Here is a 25,535-nt window from a genome sequence, read left to right on the forward strand (position 1 = left end):
CGCTATAATCATTTATTATCAATACTAGTACAGATGCATGCTTGAAGTTGTGCGGCAAAAAAAATGGTTTGTATTTATCTACAGTTCCGCACCAATTCATCTGTGTCGTTCCGTAAGAAGAAAGGAGAATTGTTTCGGGCAATATTCAATAATCCATCAACGTATCACTATTGAAATAAATCATATTTAATTGACTTGTGTTATTAGAGATAGCCGTTATAGAGCTACAAAATCTACTTTGCATTTTAATGTTTCATCAGTTTTATGTCGGTATTCAGACATGTGACAAAATCCAGTATCATGAAATTTATTCGAATTATTAATTTTTACGTTAAGGTGTACGGTATAATTTGAAAGGTGTGCTGAGTAAATTTGCGACATGTATTTCACACTCAATTTCTAAAAGAATATACCAGTTCGCATTTTTTATATATTTTCCACTGCAATAATGTGTTGCTTAATTTATAATAAACGCTGCGTGACCAACTATTTTACTACAAACATAGAAATGCGTATGTCTCTGCATGTTTTGTGAACTTAACGCAACTTAACATGCACGTTTTTGTGAGCGTGTATCATCGGGCAAACGCCAGCCATTAAGTTCCCCGATGAAACAAATTTCACGTCTTTAAGGACACTCAGTGTCTTGATGCAGTAGTAAATGTGCGAAACTACAAACTTCCAGGCTATGTGATTTTAACAGCGTAATTTTTACGCTTTTGTTGGTTATTTTTGTTTCAACTTATTGAAGTCTTCAAATATCCTAATTTTTTTCGTCGAAACCAAATTGAAGTCAATTTTATTCTTCCGGCACTTTCACCCTCTTAATCTGTCCGTCAATGTCAGATGAAAATCATATCGAACAGTGCTCTGCTGATGCAATTTGCAAATCGCTAATGGGAGAATTGTCGATAATAGACACCTGGATCCCAGGTACTCACCAGAGCAGATCACACCGACATCATTCTCATGGGTGCAGCGATGAGTTCCTGAGGAAAATGGACAGTCCCATAGCCTCGACTCATTACCTGACATTCAAAGACATGAGTCGAAACAAGTCCTGTTCCTTCCCCAAAATAAGCTCCTCCCCGCACAGCAACAACGACTCCGCATTGAAGCTGACTGCACACCACGTTGGCATCATTCATATCCCAGTGCAGATCACACACCGTTTTCCAGGTGTCTCCGAATTGCACTTCCAGTCTTCCCGAGCATTCATCATTTCCGGACACCAATCTTGGAGCTCGGTGGCCTGAGGAAAAAGAACATTTAAACAATATGCAGGGAATTCCTATTGTGTTCATTGCATATAAAGTCCCAATTGGTTCTAAAACAGATGGCATGTTTTTCCCACGTCCAAATTTCATAATGGGATATCGGAACTGAGTATCATAATTACTTTCTCTCTTTGGCGTTAATTAAGGCTAGATAATAGATTCTTAACACGTTTATTTGTTTTTTATATCCTCTTTTACTATAAGAAATTATATTATATTTCTTATGGTATGATACCAAAGGCATGAACATATCATTATAATTAAGGAAAAAAGTAAGAACATTATTATTATTATTATTATTATCATCAACATCATCATCATCATAATTATTATTTCCAGATACGGTGACGTCTGTATCGGAATTCTAAAAGCATCATTCATTTTTCTCAAAGAGAATACGCGGAAATGGAATTGTAAAAAAATATATACTGTAACTTCCCCCATCGTCGCCCTATGGTGGAATTAAGTATTCATTGAAAAACGTGTGTACAAAAAAATGAAGTAAGCGTTATATATAGGAGATAAATACTTCAAACATGAAATAAATTTGATGAAACTAAGTTACTATTTTCGACGAAGAGATCATGGTTAAATAATAAGTCCACATTCATTATTTCTCATTCGGAATTCTATAAAGGCGTGGAATGCAAACACGGTAATTAAGTTCAGTCAAGACCGACTCAATATTGTTCTGGATTTGATGGGAAGAAGAATCGCCTGTTTAACTGACTGCACTGACATTCAAAGAAGTAATGGTTGGCGAATTTTGTCAATATGGTTATATTTAATCCACCTTCATCAACCTTTTGGTTCACAGGTAGATAGGGTAGTTAAGAAAGCTTATGGGGTGTTAGCTCTCATAAGTCGAGGGATAGAGTTTAAGAGACGCGATGTAATGTTGCAGCTCTGTAAAACTCTGGTTAGGCCACGCTTTGAATACTGTGTCCAGTTCTGGTCGCCTCACTATAGGAAGGATGTGGATGCGTTGGAAATGGAACAGAGGAGATTTACCAGGATGCTGTCTGGTTTAGAGAGAGGGTGATCAGAGATTAAGGAAGCTAGGGCTTTAGTCTTTGGAGAGAAGGAGGCTGAAAGGAGACATGATAGAAATGTACAAGGTATTAAGAGGAATAGACAGAGTGGCAATCAGCGTCTCTTCCACAGGGCACCACTGCTCAGTACAAGAGGACATGGCTTTAAGGTAAGGGGAGGGAAGTTCAAGGGGGTTATTAGAGGAAGGTTTTTCACTCAGAGAGTGCAATGCACTGCCTGAGTCAGTGGTGGAGGAAGATATACTAGTGAAATTTAAGAGACTACTGGACAAGTATATGGAGGAATTTAAATTGGGGGGGGGGGGGGGTTATATTGGAGGTAGGGTTTGAGGATCGGAGGGACGAAGGGCCTGTAATGTGTTGTACTAGTCTATGTTTCTATGTTTTCTACAAAAGCACCATTCCAAAAGATTCTCGAACTTCTTCCATCTTTGCATTTTTACTAGTCCCTCTGTCATCTTATATTTTGGTTTCATATCTACGGCGGCCCCTACATTGGAAAACAATGCAGTGACGCTGTTCCCTACCGTTGAAATTAGGTAGCGCTGAGGCTTCACATCCAACATATGACTCTCGTAATTTCTTCCATCTCAAAAGGGACGCTACGCAAAATTAATTTTTATGCCTCCCGTCCTAAGTATGCACACGACGCTTTCTACAGACATCGCTCCCTCCGTAGTTCCTTTCTCCAATTATGCCTCCCCTCTAATCACTCACCGGGCATTTATCCCTGCAAGCAGTCAAAATTCTGCACTTGTTCATTCACCTCCTTCCTCCCCTCCATAACAGGCTGCACCGAGTCCTTCCAGATAAGGTAACATTTCCCGTACGAAATGCTAAGTTCGTCTACTGTAACTATTGTTTCTATGCTGCCCCCACTACATCAGTGAGACCTCGTCAATCTGCAGTTCATTTTCTCTCTCACACGCGGAATTTCCCCATGGGCCAACAATTTAATTTCGACTCCTCTTGCAACATGACGGTCCATAGCTCCACTTGTGCCACGATGAGGACACACTCGGGTTGAAGTAACAAAACCTCATTTACCGTTCTTGTAGATTTTATGCCGATGGCATAAATATGGTTTTATCCTTGGAGTTAAAAAACAGTCACTTCCCCTCCCCTCGTCTTCAATTCCCCACTCTAGCCTCTTATGGCGTCTCACCTACACAGCACATCCCTTGCTATCCCTCCTCTTTCCATTTCTCTGAACTGACACTACCTTCCTGTGGCAGATTCCTTCTACGCGTCTCTATAGTTTTCCCACACACTTGCTTTCACCTATCAACTTCTAGTTATATTTCCTCATCACCCCCCATCTTTTCATTCAGACGATTGCCCATTTCCAAACTGTTCTAAGAAGTGTTCGCCGAACCGTTTACTCATTTGTATGGATGCTGAGACCCTGTGCTGTGTTCCAGCAGCGTTTTTGTTGGCTTCTGTAGATTTCCGGTATCTTAATAGTTACATTTAATGCCACAGAATTGTCGACAATATACATCTTGAAATTATTGTTCTTCGCAAACATCGACGAAAACATGAGTGTCCTAAAGTCTGAATAACAGTTAAAACGTTGGAACACCGAAACACGTCCAGCTCCCCCTCCCCCGCACAAGCAGCTGCAACGCATCGATAACCCCACCCACCAAGAAAAAACATCAGCAACCTCTATCGACCACTCAAGCGTGCAGCAAACTATCAATAAAGACCCAGACATGCAGTTTCCTAAAAACGACGTGCAGCCGATAATGTGACATATCACAGGCTCGCTCTCTCCCTAATTAGGGAACAAGAGGTGCCGGAGTTTCAAGTGAGAGGGGGACATAACAAACAAATCGCTGACTTACGATTTTAGAAGTTTGTTGTGTCGCTTTTCCCGAGCACTCCGGCAAGTGAGTCGGCAGCAGAAAGGCGCTGCTTTCCGGACAGACAATCCACGGCATTAAGCCGCTGCCGAACTTGTTGTCTATGCAACGAGTCATGTTTTAGCTCAGTCTGCTTTAGTAAAAAATAGCTTGATCTATTGTCCAAAGATCTCAAGCTGTCCGTGCAATATCATTCTGATGCTTTTCTACATCCTGTCAAGATTAATAGTAGCATTCACATATCACGTCGATTATAATTGAAATAAAATTTTAAAATTGCATTGGCATGAAGATAGCGTACTCAACAGAATTACGCTCGAATCCTCGGCCAATGATGCAAATATACTATACCAATTTCTAATTGGCATGTCATTGCCGGTAAGCAAAGTACTCACCCCGGGCTCTCTATGTTCAGCAAAAGACCTCAAGACCTTTATAATAATCCGATATGTTCGGATGTCTTCTTATTTCGTAAAATATAACACTATACATCTGAGTTAAATTCTTAAAGGTATTCATTTCCGCACATTACCATTTGATCTAATTCCAGCTGTAACTGCAGGCAATATTCTTAACAAACCAAAGTATCAGTAATTTGATGTCATCGACAGAGCTATTAATTATGTAATTTGGATTGTAAAGCAATTCGTTCAGCGATACGACAGACGCAAGGAAAATGATTTTCCTCGGTCGCAAAACTGAAAGATGAAAACAAAACCTCAGTGTGACTCTCTGTGTCCTATCAACAACAAAGTTTAGTGTTGAAATAGCTACCCCAGCAGCGATACCACATGAGTTAACTTTATGGACCAAACTTCCATAAATTTAATGGAGGAAACATTTACCGCCTTGCCTCGTCGATTCTCTTGTTTAGCTTTTTCGAAAACCTCAGTTTCATGACAGATGACACCTCGAGGAAAATCGTCAAAGCGCATAATACGAAATTCATACAAACACTCACATAGAATCCACTTCCAATATTGCACATGTAACACGCTGTACGGCTTCACTGCTAAGGCTAATGTAATGGCTTCAGCGTAATGTTCTACTGTTAAGGTAACGGCATCTCTGTAGCAGCAGTGTTTGTGTTATGACTGGAGATAACGGGACTTTGGAATTCAGTGGCTAGCCAATAAGAGATTGTTGCTGTGTCTTCTGATTGTGGAAGCAGTTGTTCTCGCGGGCTTTTGCCAGAAGGCGAGAAAGGGATGAACAGAGAAGACGCGATTGGGAAGATTCGGTTGGCCGCCAGACGGAGTGGACTCTGAGCGGGCGACCGTAGGTGGGCGACGGTCGGAGAAGATCGAATGTTGGAAGGCAGACTACTGACTGACCTCCAACGATTGTGCACAGACTGTTTAATAAGATTGGCACTATTTTTCTTCTATGTATTGCCCCTCTACTAACCACAGAGTCAAAGTAAGAGTTATAAACTTATCATTTAATCGCATATTGTGTACTGTTTGTCATTCGGAATACTGATTTGTAACAGGGGACAATCACGTAGCATCCACCCAAATGAAATTTCCTAAGTTTGGATGGGCTGTGGGGGGGGGGGGGGGTTATCACCCCCGAGATCAAGCCGCTCGGCGAAGCCAGTGTTACACACCTTTCATACAGTTTACTGTTCTCAATACTCGATTGTCATTGCAGTCAACATAAATAAACGTATTAAACTCCATGGATCTTCATCTGCATCTCCTGTAGCTAACGAAAGTGCATTTATCTCGACCAGGGTGTAATATTTCTGCATTTGTTTACCACAACCTTTAGGGATAGCATTCCGAAATTGACAAAAAAAGGTTTGCAAGATATAACCAGATCAGAAGAGGTAGATTTTGTTGTTGTTGTTGTTGTTTTTTTTTTTTTTTAATTTTGCAGAGAATAGAGGTTACCGGGAAGAAGAATTCGCATGTTGCTATTTTTTTCTTTGGCAGTACATTCAAGATGGCATTCAGAGTCTGCCAGGCCAAACATGTCCCCATATTCACATAAGATTAAATATTTGTCGTTGTGTATTTTATAGCATTGTTAAGTCCAACCATCTTGCCCACTTATAATATATATGCCTTAACCAAACCACGTTTCATCTTGGGTCACACGTTGGCGTAGCATTTACTATAACACTGTACAGCGCCAGTGATCAAGATCCAATTCCCTCCACGGTCTGTAAGGTGTTTCTCCGTCCTGCTAAAGTCCGCACAGGCTTCTTCAGGATGTTCCGCCTTACTCACATTCAAAATATGTTCAAGTAATTCAGGGTTGGTGAGTGGTGAACATGCTGTGTTGAATCATGGCCGATGTTCATCTTCGACTTATAAGACGCGTTTCACTGAATGTTTCTATGATTGAATGTACAGATGAACAACAGAGAAACTCTGAATTCTATTTTTTTAACCTAATTTATTGAATATTACGTTTGCCCAGGTTATCCAATCTGTCTCCTTCACTAAATTGCTCACTTCCCAGCAATATTTCTGTATCACAACTGTGGATTAACCACAGCTGTATGAAGTTCTGATTAGTGACAATATTCTCCTTTTATCCATATCCTGTTGTATTATATATTATATATCTATCAATTTCGCTTCCTCTATATAGTTGATAATCCTACGACAAACATTTATTTCCTAGTTATTGATAGACATCGTACACAACAGAAGTTCAAGCACCAACCTTTGGAAGCAACATTGGTCACAGATTAACTATAACACAAACATTGTTCTATCATTGGATTCTGTCTCCTGCAGCGCAGCACAATATCAAAATCATTCAGCTTGCCTTGCAACCCGTGTGCCTCACCTTTACGAAAGCCTGTTATGCAAATCCCTGGGCAAAACATCTTTAATGTGTACTGCTGTGTCATGAAGGATATTTCCAACTACTTGAACAATTAATCAGGTATATTAGAAACACGGGGTTACCCCATCACAACGTTATGCAGAATATGCAGAATCAGACTCTGCCTTTCCAACAATCTGTTTTCCCCAGTGATTACAAATATCGTCCTGCGGAGTTCCTGTCGGTTGACGACGTTAAGAGAAGGCAGAAACGGTTCCAGACGATGGAAGCCCAGCAAGCCAATGCAAATACCAGTTTTAGTAAAAGTTACTTAATGATTAAGGACTGTTAAAATTAACTAAATAGAGGTTAGTAAAATCGAAGAATCATATTGAAAAAAATATCGTTAGGCGGTATATTAATATATATTAGGTATGCTGTCCGGATTTTATGAGAACAGATTCCCTTGTCAAAGGCGGAGAAATCGCTGAGTATGTAAACCACAGTAGGGCTCAGTTCTACAATTTGCTACCGTGTAAACCGTCTTTGCTTCATGGGATTTGATGGAGAGATAATTGCTTGACCACTGTCATGAAGAATTGATTTGAATAACTGTCAAACCATTAAGTCTTTCTCACCGTCTGCTACAGCGAGACAAGTGCAAGCATCTTGTAAGCTGAAAAAGTTGTAAATTTTGTCAGTCCCATCTTGAGAACTGGTCTCTGTAATATCCAAGACATCGTCAAGGAGCGGTGCCCATGATCACGACCTCACTATTCTTTTTTATCCTGTTTTTGCATTCTTTACTGAAATTAACTATTTCATACACACACACATCATGTTATATATATACATATATATATAAAAAATATATATGTACATTTATATATACACACACACATACATGCAGACACACATGGCATGACATATGGAACAACTGGATCAGATATGATGACATGGCGGAGTGAGCTGGATGTGCCGAATTGCATAATGTTGCTCTGATATTATATACCTAATGCAATTCACATTTTTTTCTATATTTCTATGTATTGCATTCTACTGCTGCTACAATGTTAACATATTTCAAGACAAATGCCGGGAATATTAATTCCGAATCTGATTCTGGAAACCCGATAGTCGAAGCAGTAGCTCTCTAGAAACGGCAGCATGTACTACGGAGCAATTTTCTTCTCTACTGTTCACAGAGACCCCTTACAGCCGTATCTCCAGTTTTATGAGGTCGAGAACTCCCTGTGAATCCCTTGTTCTCAGTTTCCTTTTCAGGCTATCTACAGCATTGTCCCGAAATGGAACGATGTTGTTGATATTTTTTTCTCTATACAGGACTGGTGATTAATTCAGTTAATCCGGCGGTTTAGATTTGTTCAAGTTTCCTGCACTCCCGATAGCTTTTGATCCTCTCAAGTGTGACAATATCTGGGAATAATATTCTATGAAAAAATAATTAAGGAATTGCATTAACCCTATTTTTTCACATTGTTTTCATACACTGTAGGTTCAATTACTGGTTCTGCGAGACAATAGCAGTTACACAACGGCAAAACTTGCTTGCATTTGAAACTTAAAATGCAACGCTGCAGTTAACACAAATCTGAACCAAATAGAAAAGAACACAAAAGCACACAGACGGCATCATCAACGCAAAGAGGAGTACACGCACGTTCTGAGGTCGAAGATACTTCGTTATAACTAAAAAGGCAAAAAGTTCTTTGCAATGATACCAAGCAATAGCGATGGTCTGAAATCATGTTCATATTTTCTCACTGAATGAATGTGGAAGCTAATCCGGAAGGACGTTGGCATTCACAATGCCGTGAGTGTGATCATAAGACCATGAGATATAGGAGCAGATGTAGGCCATTCGGTCCATCCTGTATGCTCTGCCATTCAGTCATGGCTGATCGAATGTTTCCAGTCATCCCCACTCCCCTGCCTTCCCCTCAAACCCTCTGATGTCCTGATTAATCAAGAACCTACCTACCTCTGCCTTAAATGCACTCAATGACTTGGTGTCCACAGCCGCTCGGAGCAACAAATTCCACAGATTTACCACCCTCTGACGAAAGTAGTGTATCCGGATCTCCGTTTGAAATCGCCCTTCAATCTTTCAGGACTTTTAACATTCCGAATGTTTCTATAAGAACCTCCCTCATTCTCTGGAACTCCAGGGAGCACAGCCCAAGAGCTGCCCTTCAATTCCTGGAATCATTCTCACGAATCTTCTCTGAAACCTCTCCAATGTCAGAATATCGTTTCTAAAATAAGGAGGCCGAAACTCCGCACAATACACTGTGTGGTCTGCAACTAACTTATAGAGCCTCAACATCACATCCCAGCTCTTATATTCTGTACCTCTAGAAACGAATGGCAAAATTGCATTTGCCGTCCTCAGCACCATCTCAGCCTGAAGGTTAACCTTATGGTATCCAGCACAAGGCCTGCAAAGTCCCTTTGCATCGATGCATTGTGAATACTCTCCCCATCTAAATAATAGGCTGCCCGTTTATTTCTTCCCCATGCACTTTACAACATTGTATTTCATTTATTACGTTTTTGCCCTAAGTCTCTAAGCACTGCACTCTCTTCCACCTATCTCTGTATCATCGGCAAATTTAGGCACAAGTCCAGTAATTCCATAGTCCAAATCATTGACATACATCATAAAATGCAGCTGTCCCAATACCGACCACTGTGGAACTCCACTGCTAATCGACAGCCGGCCAGAATAAGATCTGTTTTCTGCGGAACAGCCAATGCTCCACCCATGCTAGTAACTCCCCTGTGATTCTATGGCTCTTATCTTGCTAAGTACCCTCATGTGCGGCACCTTGTGAAAAGCCTTCTGAAAATCCAAGTACACCATTTCTACTACATCTCCTTTGTCTACCCTGTTTCTATGTTCCTCAAATAATTGCAGTAGTTTAGTCATGCAGGATTATTTTACTTTCAATAAACCACGCTGGCTTTGGCCTATTTTATCATGCGCTTCCAGGTATTCCGTAATCTCATCCTTATCATCGATTCCAGCAACTTCCCAACTACTGAGATCAGCTAACTGGTTCCTGCCTTTCTCTCTGCTGCCACCCACCCTTCTTAAATTGTAACGTAGCATTTGCAATTTTTCAGTCGTGCGGTACAATGCCCGAACCTTTCGATTCTTGAAAGATCATTGTCAAAGGCTCCGCAATCTCTCCAACTAATTCCTTCAGAACCCGAGGGTGCATTATATCAGGTACATAAGTTTTATCCTCAGCCATTAAGCTTCCTGAGCACCTTCTCAGTTGTAAATTTTACTGCACATACTTCACTTCCCCGACACTCTTGAATGTCCGATATACTACAGATGCCTTCCACTGTGAAGAACAATGCAAAATACGCATTTAGTTCTTCTGCCATCTCTGAGTCTCTCAGTACAATATCTCCAGCGTCATTCTCTATTGGTTCGATATCTACCTACAACTGTCTATAATTTTCAATTCTTAATAATGTTTTAGTATATTTTTTTATATTAGTCGCCAGCGTCCTTCCATGCTTCATCTTTTCGTTCCTAATGACCTTTTTTGTTTCCTTCTGCAATCTCGATCTTCGCTGTAGCTTTGACCTCTTTGTACGCACTCTCTTTTGGTTTTACTTCGGTTCCCACTTCACTTGTCAGCCAGGGTAGTGTCCTTCTTCCATTCGTTTTTTTTTTCTTTTTTGCCATATATCTGTCTTATCCTTCTCTCATTTTTCGCAGAAACTCCAGCCATTGCTGTTCTGCTGTCCTTCCTGCTGGTGTCCATTTCCAATCACCTTGTTCTGTTCCTTTCTCATGCTATTGTAATTTCATTTACTCCACTCACATACCAACACATTAGGATTTATTTTCTCCTTATCAAATTGCAAAGTGAACTCCCTCATATTCATTCCACTTTTCCCTAAGCTATCCTTTAGACATTCCACAAATTCCCTCTCTGGAGGTCCAGTACTGACCTGTTTTTCCCAATCCATTTTCATGTTAAAGTCCCCAACCAATATCATGACACTACTCTTTTGACACTGCCTTCAGAAATCTCCTGCTGCATTTTGTAGTCCACATTCTGGATGTTGGTTGGAAGTATTTGTAAAACTGCCAGTAGGTTCTGTCATACGGGAGGCGTTGGGAACGGACCCATATTTAAGACACAGACACTGAAGTACTAGGTAGAGAACTAGGTGTATCAGGAAAGCAAGGGAAGTGGGGTAGAAACGACGCTGGACAAGACACAGGCTCTGGACGAGACTAGGGTACAGGGCCTGGGCTAAAACTAGAAGAGAAAAGTGGGACCTGGGCGAGGGTCTAGGAACTGGGAACCTGAACAAGGACTCCGAGCTAGAGACGCGGGACTCCAGGGCTGGACGAGGACATAAGCTCAGACTAGGTCTTGGTCGAGCGAGAGCAAATCAGAAGCGGGGAGCGGCGTAGCTGGTCACGGACACTGGCCCTGGACGAGACCAGGACTCACCTGGGCCAAGACTTGGACTTGGACACGGACTGGAACTTCCTCGGAGCCTTAGACACGGACGGGAAACTCCTCAGAGCCTTGAACACGGGTTGGAAATCACCACGGAGCCTTGGACACGGAGCACAGGAAAACCGTGCCTTGGAACACTGAGTCTTGTACTGGAGCACAGGAACACAGAACACAGAGCCATGACCCCTCCTTGGGAACAGGGCGTTTGGCCTGGGCTTTACACAGTCAGGACCCCTCCTTGGAGACAGGACGTAGGGTCGGGACTCATACACGGACACTAAACACAGGGACACAAAGAGACAGTTCCAAGCTCAACGATAGATAGTTCCTTCTGTTGGCGTGGCAAGGCTCCGGTCTCACTCCGACGGCTGAACTTGACGGCGATACAGGCGAGGACGCAGGCGAGTTTGCTTGCAGGGCTTCAGGTGTGGGTAAACGGCAAGGCTTCAAGCGAGGGTAGCAGGCAGAGCAACAGGCGAGGGTAGCAGACAGAGCAACAGGCGAGGGTTGCAGGCAGGGCTACAGGCGTAGGTTGCAGGGAAGGCAGATGGAAGGAAGGGAACTTTTCAGCCTCAGGGTAACGGCAAAGACGGCCTGACTTACCCCACGGAGGCAAGGACAGGAAGGGTCACATCGCACCATAGGGTAACGTCAAGTATGTCCTGACTTACCCCATAGAGGCAAGGACGGGTTACCGACGAGCCGAACCAGCAACCACACTCAAACCCAGGATCACTTATATTCCAGTCACAATATGAGAATTAGGTGCCTGATTAAGCACCGCTGAAACAATAAACAGCCAGAAGACCGGGAGTCCGGAGACCACGGACCGGAACGTGAACCGGAATGAGGACTTCACGGAACGGACCATTACAGGTTCATTTTACCCTTACCATTTCTTAACTCACCCCAGAGAGACGTTTACTGAAGTTTACTGACAGCTTCGAAATAAGACGGACTAACAACAGCTGTGGTGAAGAGAAATTGCAAAACATCGAGTTTGGTCTATGTTAGTCCTGAGGACAGCATTTTGTATTTTGTTACCCACAGATGTCGCTTGATCCGTTCAATCGCTCTGGTGGCTGTGCCGAATGTCACGTATTTGCGTTTTTATGTGTGTGTTTGAGATCAGAATGCTATACGAACATGACAGGAATAATCTCTAAACAGATAAATTTAGTACCCGATCTCTCGCAGCAAGCGGTAAGCTTGTGTTATTTTGATTCTCGGACAGCCAGGATCAATAAAGACAGGGTGTACCCAGAGAAAAGGGCCTCGATTTACCTGCGCAGATTACTCCGGCATAGTCGGGTCGAGGATGTTTATAGTACTTCCATTCTGCTGATTCACATTCCCGCAGAGCAGGCTCGGTCCCGTCGCAGTTAACATTATAGGTTATAACTCTGTCAAAAACCTTTCCAAAGTGATATTCGTGTGGGGCTTTCAGCGCGGCGCCACAGCGCAACTCTCTGCACACCACAGTTGCATCCGGCAGATCCCAGCCCGAAGCATAGACAGGTTTCCAGTTTCCCTTATAGTTCACTTCCACTCTCCCGTTGCATGGACTGCCTCCTTTTTCCAGTCTCACCTTCCTACTTTCTGGAATAAAAAAAAAGATTAAACGTTAACGCAAGAGTTTTTCAATAGGCGAGAAATGTTGAGCAACAGACACAAAATGCTGACGGATCTTTGCGCATCAGTCAGCATCCATCGAGAGGAGCAAAGCACACAAAATACGAACATTGATTATTCACGCTGAGGAATGGCCTAAGCGCGAAGCATCGATTGTTTGTTGATTTCCACATATGTTTTATTTAGATACTGGGTAATTGAGATCACTGCTGGGGGAAATGTGTCCTGTACCAAAGTGCTATGTTGCGCCTGAACCCGAAGGGTACCGATAACCTCGCGGTTAGATAATTCGCTGACTGATAGGAAGCAGCGAGTGGGAAAAGCCATTTCAGTTGGCTGCCATTGTCTAGATGTGTTTCGCAGGGTTGGGTTTCTCGATAACTTCTTTTTACGCTGCATGTCAATGATTTAGATGATGAAATAGATGGCTTTGTTGTCAGGTTTTCAGATGATATGAAGATTGGTGGAAGGACAGGTAGAGTTGAGGAAACTTGTAGGCTGCAGAAGGACGTCGACACATTTGGAGAACGGAAGAAAGTGGCAAATGAAATACAATGATTGAAAATTTACATAAACATTGGTAATAGAATTAAAGGTGCAGACTATTATCTAAACGGGGAGAAATTCAAAACAAAATCTGAGCTGTCAAGGGACCTGGGAGTCCTGGTGCAAAACACCCGAAAAGGTTAACTTGCAGGCTGAGTCGGTGGTGAGTAGGACAAACGCATTATTTTGCTCTAGCATCTTCATTTCCCGTCGACTAGAAAATAAAAGCGCAGGGATGTGATGCTGAGGCTTTATACGCCACTGGCGAGGCTTCACCTTAAGCACTGTTAACAGTTTGGTGCTCCCATTCTCAGAAAAAGATGCGCTGGTATTGAAAAAGATTCAGAGGAAGCTGCGACGATGAGTCCACGAATGAAAGGATTCTCACAGAAGAAGGTTTAATCCCACGGATCTGTACGCGCTGTAATTTAGAAGGATGGGGAAGAGATCTCAGTGAAAATTTTGAATGTTGAAAGCCTAGTTGGAAAACATGTGAAAAAGGAAGTTTCTCGTGTCGGAGGATTCTTGGACAGGAGGGAACAGCCTCACGACAGAGGGACGTCCAGATAGAACAGAGGTGCTGAGAGGGAGGTAAATCTGTGAATTTATTACGAAAGACTGCGCTGAAAGCCAGGTCGTTTTTTTGGATATTTAACACAGAACTTGATAAGCTCTTGATGGACACGGCAAGAGAATTTACAGAGAGAAGTCGGGGGTGTGTAGCTGAGGAGGGGGAAATGATCAGCCGTGACTGAATGTGTAGCAGACTCATTGGACCAAATAGTCTAATTCTGCTCCTGTGTCTCATGGTCTTACGGAGAACTTCTCTCCCACCACTGATGCTGTTCGACCTGGTCATATGATCGTGTAGTTGTGCAGACTGACAAGTATGTTTACGCTGTTTACCGTCATTACAGGATACGCCGAGGACGTTCTGTTGAGTATTGACATTAGTGATAGGCCGGAGGACATTAAAATCGCGGGACCGCAGATGTAAAAAGATGACTTTTAACTTTACAAACAACAGCAACATCACGACTGTGTGAATAGCCAGTGTCACCCCATGGATCTGATTCACACTCCTGAAGAGCGGCCTCGCTCCCACTGCACTGAAGGTTCGGCGTGAAAACAGGTCCGGATCCTTCTCCATAGCTACTACCAGCATAGGCGTTCAGTACATCGCCGCAGCCCAGCTGCCGACACACCACATTCGAGGCCAGCATATCCCAGGAGTTACCATCCACCGTCCCCCAGTTTCCGTTGTACTGGACCTCCAATATCCCATCGCATCGACTGCCGCCATTCACCAACCTCAACTTCACGCTTTCTGGAAAATATCAGAAAGTAACCACCCACGGTAAACAGTGGTTTAAGCTGGGGGCGATTGAAGCTTGGCGCATCGCGTACGCTACTAAACGACGCCTTTAATTTCCAAATTCAGCATGCAAAACGTACGATCAAGCGGGAGGTCAGGATAAGGAAACCCCTTTTGAGCTGCTTAACGTGACAGAAAGACAAGAATCTACTTGACGGACTGAGAGCTACTCAGGAGGTCGTCCCAGGAGAAGATTCGGGTCACTCCCCAAAAGACAAGGTCATATGCATTTTTTGGAGAGCGGCAGATCTGCTAATCTGTCATTGTCCTACTGCACACTGTCCACATTTATTGGGTAATCGAAAACAAAGTTGTTGGAAAGAGTAGAACTGAGACTTGGCGTGTCGTCAGCATCAGCAGTAAGAGGATGAATTTAACAATGAAAGCTTGTTTAAACTTGGGGAAGAATAAGGTCAGGGAAGTAATTTCTCTGTTATCTCCACTGTCTGGAGATGACTGATTATCGTTCAAAGTAAAAATAAAATCCTATTTCCTTACCGGAAAGACACTGGCATGGGCAGAGGAATGACTGGCAGGCAGGAGGTATCGTCTTGGAATAAAGGGTGTCTTTTATTTTGACTGCCAGTGGTGATCCTCGTGGGCCAGTATTGGGGCCGCTACTTTTTACATTGTTTGGCAATGAATTAGATAATAGAACTTATGACTTTGCGGCAAAGTCTCACGATTATACGAAAATAGTATGAAGAGCAGTTAGTGCCGAGAAAGCAATGCGATTGCAGAAGAACGTAGACAAATTGGAAAATCGGGCAAAAAAGTGGGTGATGAGACATTATGTTTGGAATTGTATGAAAATGCATTTTGGTAAAATGAGCAATGGTGCAAATTATTATCTAAATGGTGTGATAACTTAAAACTCAGTGTTTTTTGCAAGACTCGTGCAAGATTCCCGGAAGGTTAATTTACAGATTCAGTCTGCGGTATAGAATGAAAATAGGCCTTTATTTCAAGGGCATTAGAATATAAAAAAGAATGAAGTAAAACTGAGCTTGTACAAGACACTAGTGAAGTCGCACTAGTTCTGAGGTCGCTCTAGTTTTGGGCCGCATATCTCAGAAAATATGTGTTTTCATTAGGGAGAGTTCATATGAGGTTCACGAGGGTGATTCCCCACGAAAAATGGGGTAAACATATGAGGAGCGTTTGGTAGGTTTCTGTCTGTACTGACTGGAATTGAGAGGAATGCGGAGGAGCAGAATCTCTTTGAATCCTACCAAATATTGAATAGACGAAGGTGGACGAGGAGATGATGGTTACTATAGCACTGTATCTAGAACTATAGCGCACAGCCTCAAACTTGAGGGGCGACGTTTTAAAAGAGAGGTAAGAGGGGATCTTTTTAGCCAGACGGTAGTAAATATCTGTCCATGCTCTGCATAGGCTTCGGCAGAGGCCGATCTTGGTTATACTTAAAACCGAAGTTGATAGTTTTCCGATTAGTCAGGGCATCAAAGGTTATGGCGAGAAGGCAGGTGTATGGAGTCGAGTGTGATCCAGAATCAGATATGATGGAACGGCAGAGCACACTCGATGGGTTGAATGAACTAATTCTGCTCTTAGGGCTAATGGTGCAGTCACCTATCAGCTGTAGTTTCAATAGCAACTAGTTGTAATTACCCAGCCCTCCGCGCAGTGAAAAGTTAACAAAGTTACCTGACGGTTCTGGCTGACAATCCCCGACGCGGCCTGAAATGAGAAGTACAGAATTAGATTTGTTTGTGAAGCAGTGGGATTAGGTTGTGTGGCCGTAGGATGTTGGGCGGGATATTCAGCAGAAGAGAAATAAAGTCAAAAACACAAGACAGATTAAGCTGCATCTTGCGGACGAATTTATTTGTACTTCATTTTTTTTTTCTTTTCATAGATATTGCGCATTCTGCCTGAATGCTATGTGAATTTCCCAATTCTTTGCTGCCCCTGTTTCCCTGGGTGTTTCTATTTGTACGGCAGTCAAGTATTAAACATTTTATACAAAGTACTTGAAACGAGGTAAGAAAAAAATAGTCACATTTTACACGAGAATCTAAATCAGGGAATAAGAATATAAATTTTAACTTGTCACTAACTCTGAACCATCGCACCCATGCGCTGAACACGAATATGAACTGCAAAACAAAATGTTTAGTTGCATTCTTCCTGATGCGCAATAAAAGGGAAAGTTAAATATAAAATGTGATACATAATGTAATATAAGATCATAGATAACGAATCATATTCCATCACTGTATGGTCGATTAAAACTACAAATCTTCGAATGATTGAAGAATAAAACCAAAATTATTAGTAAATATTCACCGTATTGCAGAATGATTTCATGGACGTAAAACGTTTCGAAAATTTAAGTCTAAATACATTTTTCAAATTCTTTCACTTGAATATGACAGGTGGTGGCAGAAAGGGCTGTAACTAATAAATAACAGTAACAGGGCTGTGCACAAGCCTTCATCCAGGAACAACGGCAGCTTTGGGTTCTACGCACATTCACTCAGTTAATCATTCCGGACGCCGATGCCTGGATTCCTGACATCAACATATCTCCAGTTCTAAACAACTCCTATTCATAATCGGTTTGGAATATCATTTGAAAACAGCTGCTGGTTTGCGGAGGGAAATTTCGGGGACGATACATCTCCTTAGTGTAGGTGCTACACTACACTACACTGTTTCAGAGTGACCGTTTCAAAAAAAAACTCATTAGGAGGTTCAAACATGTAAGTCCATGTAATTAATGAGAACAGTTCTCTAACGTAGGCGATTCCAACGAGAACTTGCTCAAACAATGGAATTAAAAAAAAAACATTTTCATTGAAGCTGCAAAGTAAACAAATCTCAGCGTTCTATTTTCATCGTCATGAATTCGAACAAATCTGCCTGATTCCAGATCCATTCAGCCATTATACTCTAATCATACAAACAAATTAAGCTTTCCTTTACACGGGAAATTCGTGGGGGAAATATATGTTTCAATGTATCAACATTGTGTAATCATAAAGTTATTTCTGTGTTTTTCTTTCCATTCCACTCAATATTCAGTAAGATTGCTATACACGTGCGCATGTGAACAGTTTATATCTCTTCATTGGCCAACAACATCCATATTCTTAATATACTCACTCGTCCAGAGATGCATCATCGTCAGTGCCACGACAGTGTGCAGCATTACTGCGGTGGCCATTTAGAATGGTTTCTCCAGAATGTTAAAGGAGCCGGTACTGCAGACAGCGAAGAATCTCTCCAAAACCTTTTCACGCTCCACTTGATCTGAATTTTTTTTCCCCTGAGTACTCAGTATTTCTCTCGGAACTGTCAAATTTCACATATTGAGTTGTGAACTGCAATTTGCTGAAACTCACCAATGAGATAACTCTTGCCCTTTAATGGACATGATGGGGCCATCTTCTTTCATTGGCTGTGAGAAACCAATGAGCTGTGAGGAACTGAAAAGGCCATGAATCACCGACCCGATGTGTGCATCGAAACATATCCTGTCCTGGAACTTTGTTTGAGATCTGGTAAGCTTTCTCTGAGACCAGATTACTGAACTCCTATTTTCCCAACACCATGTTGGTGGGCACATTGACAATTTGCTCAGCGATCCTATCCCGACTCAGACTATTATTATTTGCATGACAATACTACCTTGTTGAATGTTCCTTTAATTCATGTTCCTTGCTGATCAGCTTCCGGTGCGGAGATGGGGGTGGGGGTAGCAATACAAAAATACTGCATTCTGTCGTCAATTTGTCCATCAATGTCTCTCGATTTCAGGCGGAATATTTTATGTTATCTCCATGCAAAATCACCAAAGAAATAATAAAAGAGAGTTGTATACCATTCTCTGATGATACATGGAATTATCTGAAACAGATGTCTCCAAAACGGAGATTGTTTCGCAGAAATTCATAAATCTGTGGGAATATTAGAACGCACTCCAGAACTTATTATGGTTTTTTTTCACGTCTTAAAATGATTTTGAGTCCCATAACATTGAGTTCTCATTTTCCCTTTTTTTTTGCTCGATGCTTTATTTCCCGGTAGTTTATTCCATGGAGATGCTCTCGCTCAATCAGTCACTCACCCGATTCAAGTTTCTCATATGCCCCAGTTCACTGACGTAGTCCTTCTCCATAGTTTGGGGTTTTTTTGTGAGCGGAAAGCTGATGCATAGAAGAATTTGGAAATAGGCTGATGACAGGCATTATTTTTTTTCAGTGACAGAAATCAGAATACGAGGAGACAAAGAGGCACCAATGTGATTGCAAATGACGACTAATTGAGCAAATGCAGCAGGTATAATTAAATTATATAATTATAATGTAAATAAGGACTTGCTTGTAATAAAAAAAGGAAGGTCCGTGGTATAGTGGCAGCTATTTTGATGAATTTGTGATAGATATGCGGCTAGTAGGTTAAACTGCGGGACTAAATACCAGGAATCACTAATGACATCAAGGTGCAACTGTTTTAATTTCAACTACATCAGAATGCCTCTGAACATCTGCGACTGGACATACTTGATCAGCCATCATCTGCAGCGATACCAGAAAACCAGATATCTGTTATCAGGTACAAGGCTTCATTGTAAAGGAAAAGGTCTTAGAAACTAAGACTTCAGGAAACTCCGGGAAAATTGGAAGTATTTTGGGCAGAATGGAAGATGAATGTCCAGCTCGATTAGACGCTGCCTCAAGCAGTGTTTTCCCTATGCTAAAGTTCCTCTGATAATGATTTGATCTTATTTACTTCTGGATTGTATGCAATGCATCGATATACAGAACAGCGTAAATACAATGAAGCCTATTGACATACCGATAAACACGATGGTACTGTATCATAACACACCCCTGAGAAATAAGGACACACAACATATGACAATGGCCTTGTCTTCGACTCATTTGGAAAACTAAATTTCCGCACATATTATCTATCTGTAACAGGTCACCACTGATTCCAATGCATATTGTTTTGCTACTCCAAACCCAGATCACCAAATGCTTTTTACCCCAATTTCAAAACATTATTGGTGTTATATGCTTAACCATACTCTTGGTATTTCTCGCACCAGTCATTCCTGAGTACAGCTTTGAGACGGCAACAAGCTATAAAAAAAATTAAAATAATGCAACAGCTGTTTATGTTTCCGATCATATCTTTAATGTTTTACTGTTTACAATAGCAATTTGGAAAATTCTGCTGCATTTGTCCATTCAGGTTGAGCTAGTTATTTATTGTCAGATCCTGCGCTCGAGTTATTGGCTGTTAGCAGAGGTTGCATTGATTCCAAAATTTGCCAATGGAATCAATTGCTCCTCTCCTTCTTCGTAGCACTGTTGACACTAAGAACATCTGTGTTTTCTTTTAGTTTTCGTGGCATCTTGCAACAACTTTAAGGCAATGTAGTCACTCCTACCTTGAAATAGCATTTCAAAATATGTCTTGCACGTCCAGAAAGAATATTTGCACAGTACTAATTGAATATTGTGCCTAATATTCATTCAATCTCTGTGTATATATATATATATATACATATACATCAACTGTCTTGTCACATTCTGCAGCAATGTCTCTGAAAAGTGCATTTCTGTTGAGCTCACAGGAAACACCTGTTGTTGCACATATCTCTAATACATCTTCTCCTCTGAAACACTGACATGCGGTTTCTATATATACTCTGCAATTACATTCTGTCAAATGTTTATGGGCCTAATTTTTGTTCCAGTCTTTTTATCCAAGTCGTAACTGTGCGAATGTTTAGGTTGAGTTTCTGAATAGTTATTGAGGAGAACTTACTGAGCTGCCCGAGGAGCAACATAACAATTACGGACAATTCAATTCTGAAATGTTAGAATCTTGAAATGAAAGTCATTGGCAGCCATGTCGTTTCAAGAGTTAAATTATACGGCCATGTGTTCAAAGGCTTGGAACATTGTTCTGTTGTTGCAACTAGGCAATGTTAATCCGCATAATCACAGAATTATTGAATGAAAACCTAAATATTCTCATGAGATTTTTGAAACAAATATACTGTTGATGAAAAATAAAACACAACAGAAAAGGATCTTGGCGATTGTAGGGATGACTTAAAGCAGACTGAAAAGCCTGAGCATATGGATATTAGGGATATTAAGAAACAGGATATGCTGGAACTTTTGGAAAGCATCTATTTGGTGTGGACTCAGACTTGGCCACTATAAGACGTTAATTCTCTTATTTTAATCTAGTTATGTACAGCTTTCGCTTTATGCTTGATGATGGAGTGATAAATTGGATTAGTAAGTATGCAGATGATACTAAAATAGGTGGCGTTGTGTATAATGAAGTAGGTTTTCAAAGCTTGAGGAGAGATTAAGGCCAGTTAGAAGAGTGGGTTGAAAGATGGTAGATGGAGTTTAATGCTGATAAGTGTGAAGTGCTACATTTTGGTAGGACTAATCAAAATAAGACATACATGGTAAATGTTAGGGCATTGAGGAATACAATAGAGCAGTGTGATCTAGGAATAATGGTGCATAGTTCCCTGAAGGTGGAATCTCATGTGGATAGGATGATGAAGAAAGCTTTTGGTATGCTGGCCTTTATAGATCAGAGCATTGAGTATAGGAGTTGGGATGTAATGTTAAAATTTTATAAGGCCAAATTTGTATTATTATGTACAGTTCTTGTCACCGAATTATAGGAAGTATGACAACAAAATAAAGAGAGTACAGTGGAGATTTACTGGAATGTTACCTGCGTTTCAGCACCTAAGTTACAGAGAAAGGTTGAACAAGTTAGGTCTTTATTCTTTGGAGCGTAGAAGGTTGAAGGGAAAATTGATAGAGGTATTTAAAATTATGTCGGGGATAAATAGAGTTGACGTGGATAGGCTTTTCCATGGAGAGTATGGGAGATTCGAACAAGAGGACATGAGTTGAGAGTTAGGGGTCAAAAATTTAGGGTTAACACGAGGGGGAACGTCTTTACACAAAGAGTGGCAGCTGTGTGGAACGAGGTTCCAGTAGAAGTGGTAGAGGCAGGTTCGATATTGTCATTAAAAAAAAATTGAATAGGTATATGGAAAGGAAAGGAATGGAGGTATATGGGCTGAGTGCAGGTTGGTGGGTCTAGGTAAAGTAACCGTTCGGCACGGACTAGAAGGGCTGAGATGGCTTGTTTCCGCGCTGTAATTGTTATATGTGATATGTCATTGTCCAGCTGGAAGACATATCTTCTCCCAAGTTATATTTCTCTTGCAGACCTCGTCAGGTTTTCCTGCAGGATTTCCCTGTATTTGTTAGCAATCATTTTACCCTCTACATTCACTCGCTTTCCAGGGCCCAGTGCAGTGAAGCCTCCCCATGGCACGATGCAGCCAAATATAACGTTTAGTCTGTGGGCAAAATAATCTCATTTTTGTTTTTATCAAACCATAGAACTTTCTTCCCGCTAACGTCAGAGTCTCCCATGTGCCTTTTGCACACTCCAGTCTAGATTTCATGTTAGCTTTTTGCTCAGAAGTGGTTTTCTCTTTGCCACCAATGCGGCTGCTGAAACACTCGGGCAACAGCTGTTGTATGCACAGTCGCTACCATCTCAGCCACTGAAGCTTGCAACTTCTCCAGTGTTGTCAAAGATCTCTTGGTGGTCCCCCTCACTAGCTCCCTACTTGCACACTCACTCAGATACTGAGGGCAGTCTGCTGTAGCCAGATTTACAACTGTGTTATCTTCTTTCCATTTCTTGATGACTTACTCAACTGTACTCAAAGGGATATTGGGTGATTTGGAAACTACCCTGTATCCATCTCCTGACTGTTGCTTTTCAATAAAATTTTCGTCGAGCTGCATGAAGTGCTTTTTTTTTTGTCTTCATGGTGTAACTTATTTTTGTGTATCAAGACACTGACTCACCAGAAGCTGGACCTTTGCAAATACGGCTGTGTTTTTACTTCATTCAAGCGAAAAACAACCTTGACTGCACACGGTGATTTTCATGTAACTAATTATGTGACTTATGAAACCGATGGACTACACAAATGATGATTTAGTGTGTTACATTAAAGTGGGGGAGGTGAATACTTGTGTAACCAGTTATCTTGTATTTTACATTTGTAATGAACTTAGATTACCTTGTAGAGATCTGTTTTCACTTTAACTCGAAAGTGACTTTACATATTCTTTTGATCAGTATATAAAAATAAAACATTCCGTTCAGATTTTATACCTTCCCAGTATGGTAACGGTCAATTTTGACACTGGCCCAAGCATCCCTCTATAACAGGTGTCTCTAACAAATTGTGAGCCACCCATCTATTTTCGATGGCAAAGTAGCCTATCTGACATTAGTAAAAGAGTGACTAATCCGTAATTAATGTATCAGAGATGGGCGACAGTTATTTTTTAGGTTTCACACCTCTCATCATTGGAGAAAACACCAATACTGTCACAGGATATAATGCCCTATTTTACTTAAGACATGAACACATAACAACCATAAAGGATTAGATATATTTTATTGAAACTGAAAATGGCAAGTGCATTCTTGAACTTTGGGGTTTATTTTATAACCAGTATTATATAACCATTTGTAACCATTACGATCAGCAAACACTGTCCACACTGCTGTAACATAAAAAAATCCTAATAACTACTATCGAATTATAAGTATGAATTCAACAGTAAATAACTTTTAACCAACATACTAAATATTCAAAGCAGTCGTGGGAAACCTTGCATGTGTGGCCCTTGCATATGAGCCTACCACATTTGCTGCAAGTAGTCGATGGTTTGCAGTCCGTTTTTGCAGGGCAGAATTTGCATTTCTCTCTCTTCTGTCCCCCTGTTTTGGCCTCTTGTGGGACTTGTAGAGAAGGGCCACGTTCAGATTGCTGCATTGCCCTTACCACTGCTGCTGAGAATGCTGTGCGGGGAAGGTGTTCTCGCCTTTGCATAGGAGTCACAAAGGCCTTTCCAAGCTCCTCCAGAAAGAACCTCCTCCTGTTCCTCTTGCTTTTCCTCCAGGTAGGGCTCGGGTCACTCCAAATGACAAAGGCATTGCATGTGGAAATATTAGTGATTTTATGAAATATAACGAGAGGACAGCGGGCTGTTCTCCTCTTGCAGCTGTATGTGCACGTGACTTTGTCAAGGTTTTCAACTCCCCATTTGTTGGCATTGTAGTTCAGAAAAAATGGCTGGTTTTCTGTCCACCCTGATCGCTTACCTCTGCAGCCTTATGTAAAGTGCTGATGAGGATCACATTCTTGTTCTTCTTTGCCATATACGACACAACTGTGGTGTCATGGGTGAACGCTAACTTAGAAGACAAGACGTCTCTCCCCCTTCTTTCAGTCAGAGCAGGTGTCAGCTCAGGCTTGTTCCGCCTCACAGTGCCCACCATTGTGACTTTCTTCTTCAGAAGCGCCTGACCAAGGTAATGAGACATAAAGAAGTTGTCACAGGTTACGTTTTGTCCTTTCAGCCCTTCTGTCATGTCCAACACGACACGCATGCCTTGCTTTCTCTCCGGGCCTCCGACAGATGTTTCCAAGCGTAACTGGAACGCACATCAGAGGCTGTCCATATCTTTATCTTTATCCCATATTTCCCTGGCTTGCTAGGCATGTTCAGGCGGAAAGGACGGCGATCTGCAAAAGCACAGAAAGGGAAAATCATTAGATAAATTAACCAACAGCATGTGTTCATTGAAGCAGTGATTGACTAGTCTAACATTAAAAGGGCAGGCATTTAATACCTCTGAATGGAACCAGTCTTTCATCCACTGTGACCTCAGGACTAGGGTTGTACATTAGAGGCAAATGTTCCTCACTTGTCCCAGACATCCCTGATTGCTGCCAGTTTGTCAGAAGTTCCGCATAATATTAGACCAGAAGCAGCCGTTGCAATCAGTACGGGCAAAATTTGACCCGGAACAGCTTCAGTGTTGCAAAACTTGTAGCACGTGTACAAAAGTTTATTTTTAATCTTTTTCATTTTTGAGCAGATTGGGTCACTTTACGAAAAAGTCATAAAATTTTGGGTGGAGTAAACAGTGTTTTGGGAGTTTTTACTGCGGTCAAAGGTCAAAAAGTGTCAACATACTGCCGAACAGTATGTAAGGGTTAAGTCTGGGTCTGACGCTATCAGTATATGAGCTTCCGATCACTTTTGCTCTTGTGTTTTTTTTTTGCGAGTGCAAGGAGAGAACCCAGGAATGTAATAGAGGGGTTCGAGTCTCCGAATAAGGAGAAGGAGTCCTCCGATAGCGGGGTTCGAGTCCTCTGCCAAAAAACAAAGAGCCGGGTTCGAGTCCCAGTTTGAGGCCACATCTTGCTTATCTACTCTCTGCCTTAGACTGGTTGTTAAGAGGGGAAATCCCCCACGCGAAGGTCAGGAACCTGAAATGGGTGAGAGAATAAAGTGGCCGATTAGTGTTTGAGAGCAGATTATGGGAGGTTCGAGTCCCCCTGGAATTTGGAGTTTCGAGTCCTCCGGGAA

At 41.6% G+C, this 25,535-nt stretch overlaps 1 protein-coding gene across 1 annotated transcript; it reads right to left on the reverse strand.

Moving 5' to 3' along the window:
• Nucleotides 1–950: 950 nt before the first annotated feature.
• On the reverse strand, nt 951–25,031 carry LOC140721006 (uncharacterized). The gene is given in 9 exon segments (XM_073035871.1): nt 951–1,252; nt 12,774–13,088; nt 14,728–14,994; nt 16,714–16,746; nt 23,737–24,229; nt 24,232–24,581; nt 24,584–24,685; nt 24,793–24,866; nt 24,868–25,031. Coding segments are annotated over 9 exon segments (2,100 nt in total).
• Between the last annotated feature and the right edge of the window lie 504 nt (nt 25,032–25,535).

This window comes from Hemitrygon akajei, unplaced genomic scaffold, assembly GCF_048418815.1.
Source record: "Hemitrygon akajei unplaced genomic scaffold, sHemAka1.3 Scf000049, whole genome shotgun sequence".
NCBI lineage: Eukaryota > Metazoa > Chordata > Chondrichthyes > Myliobatiformes > Dasyatidae > Hemitrygon > Hemitrygon akajei.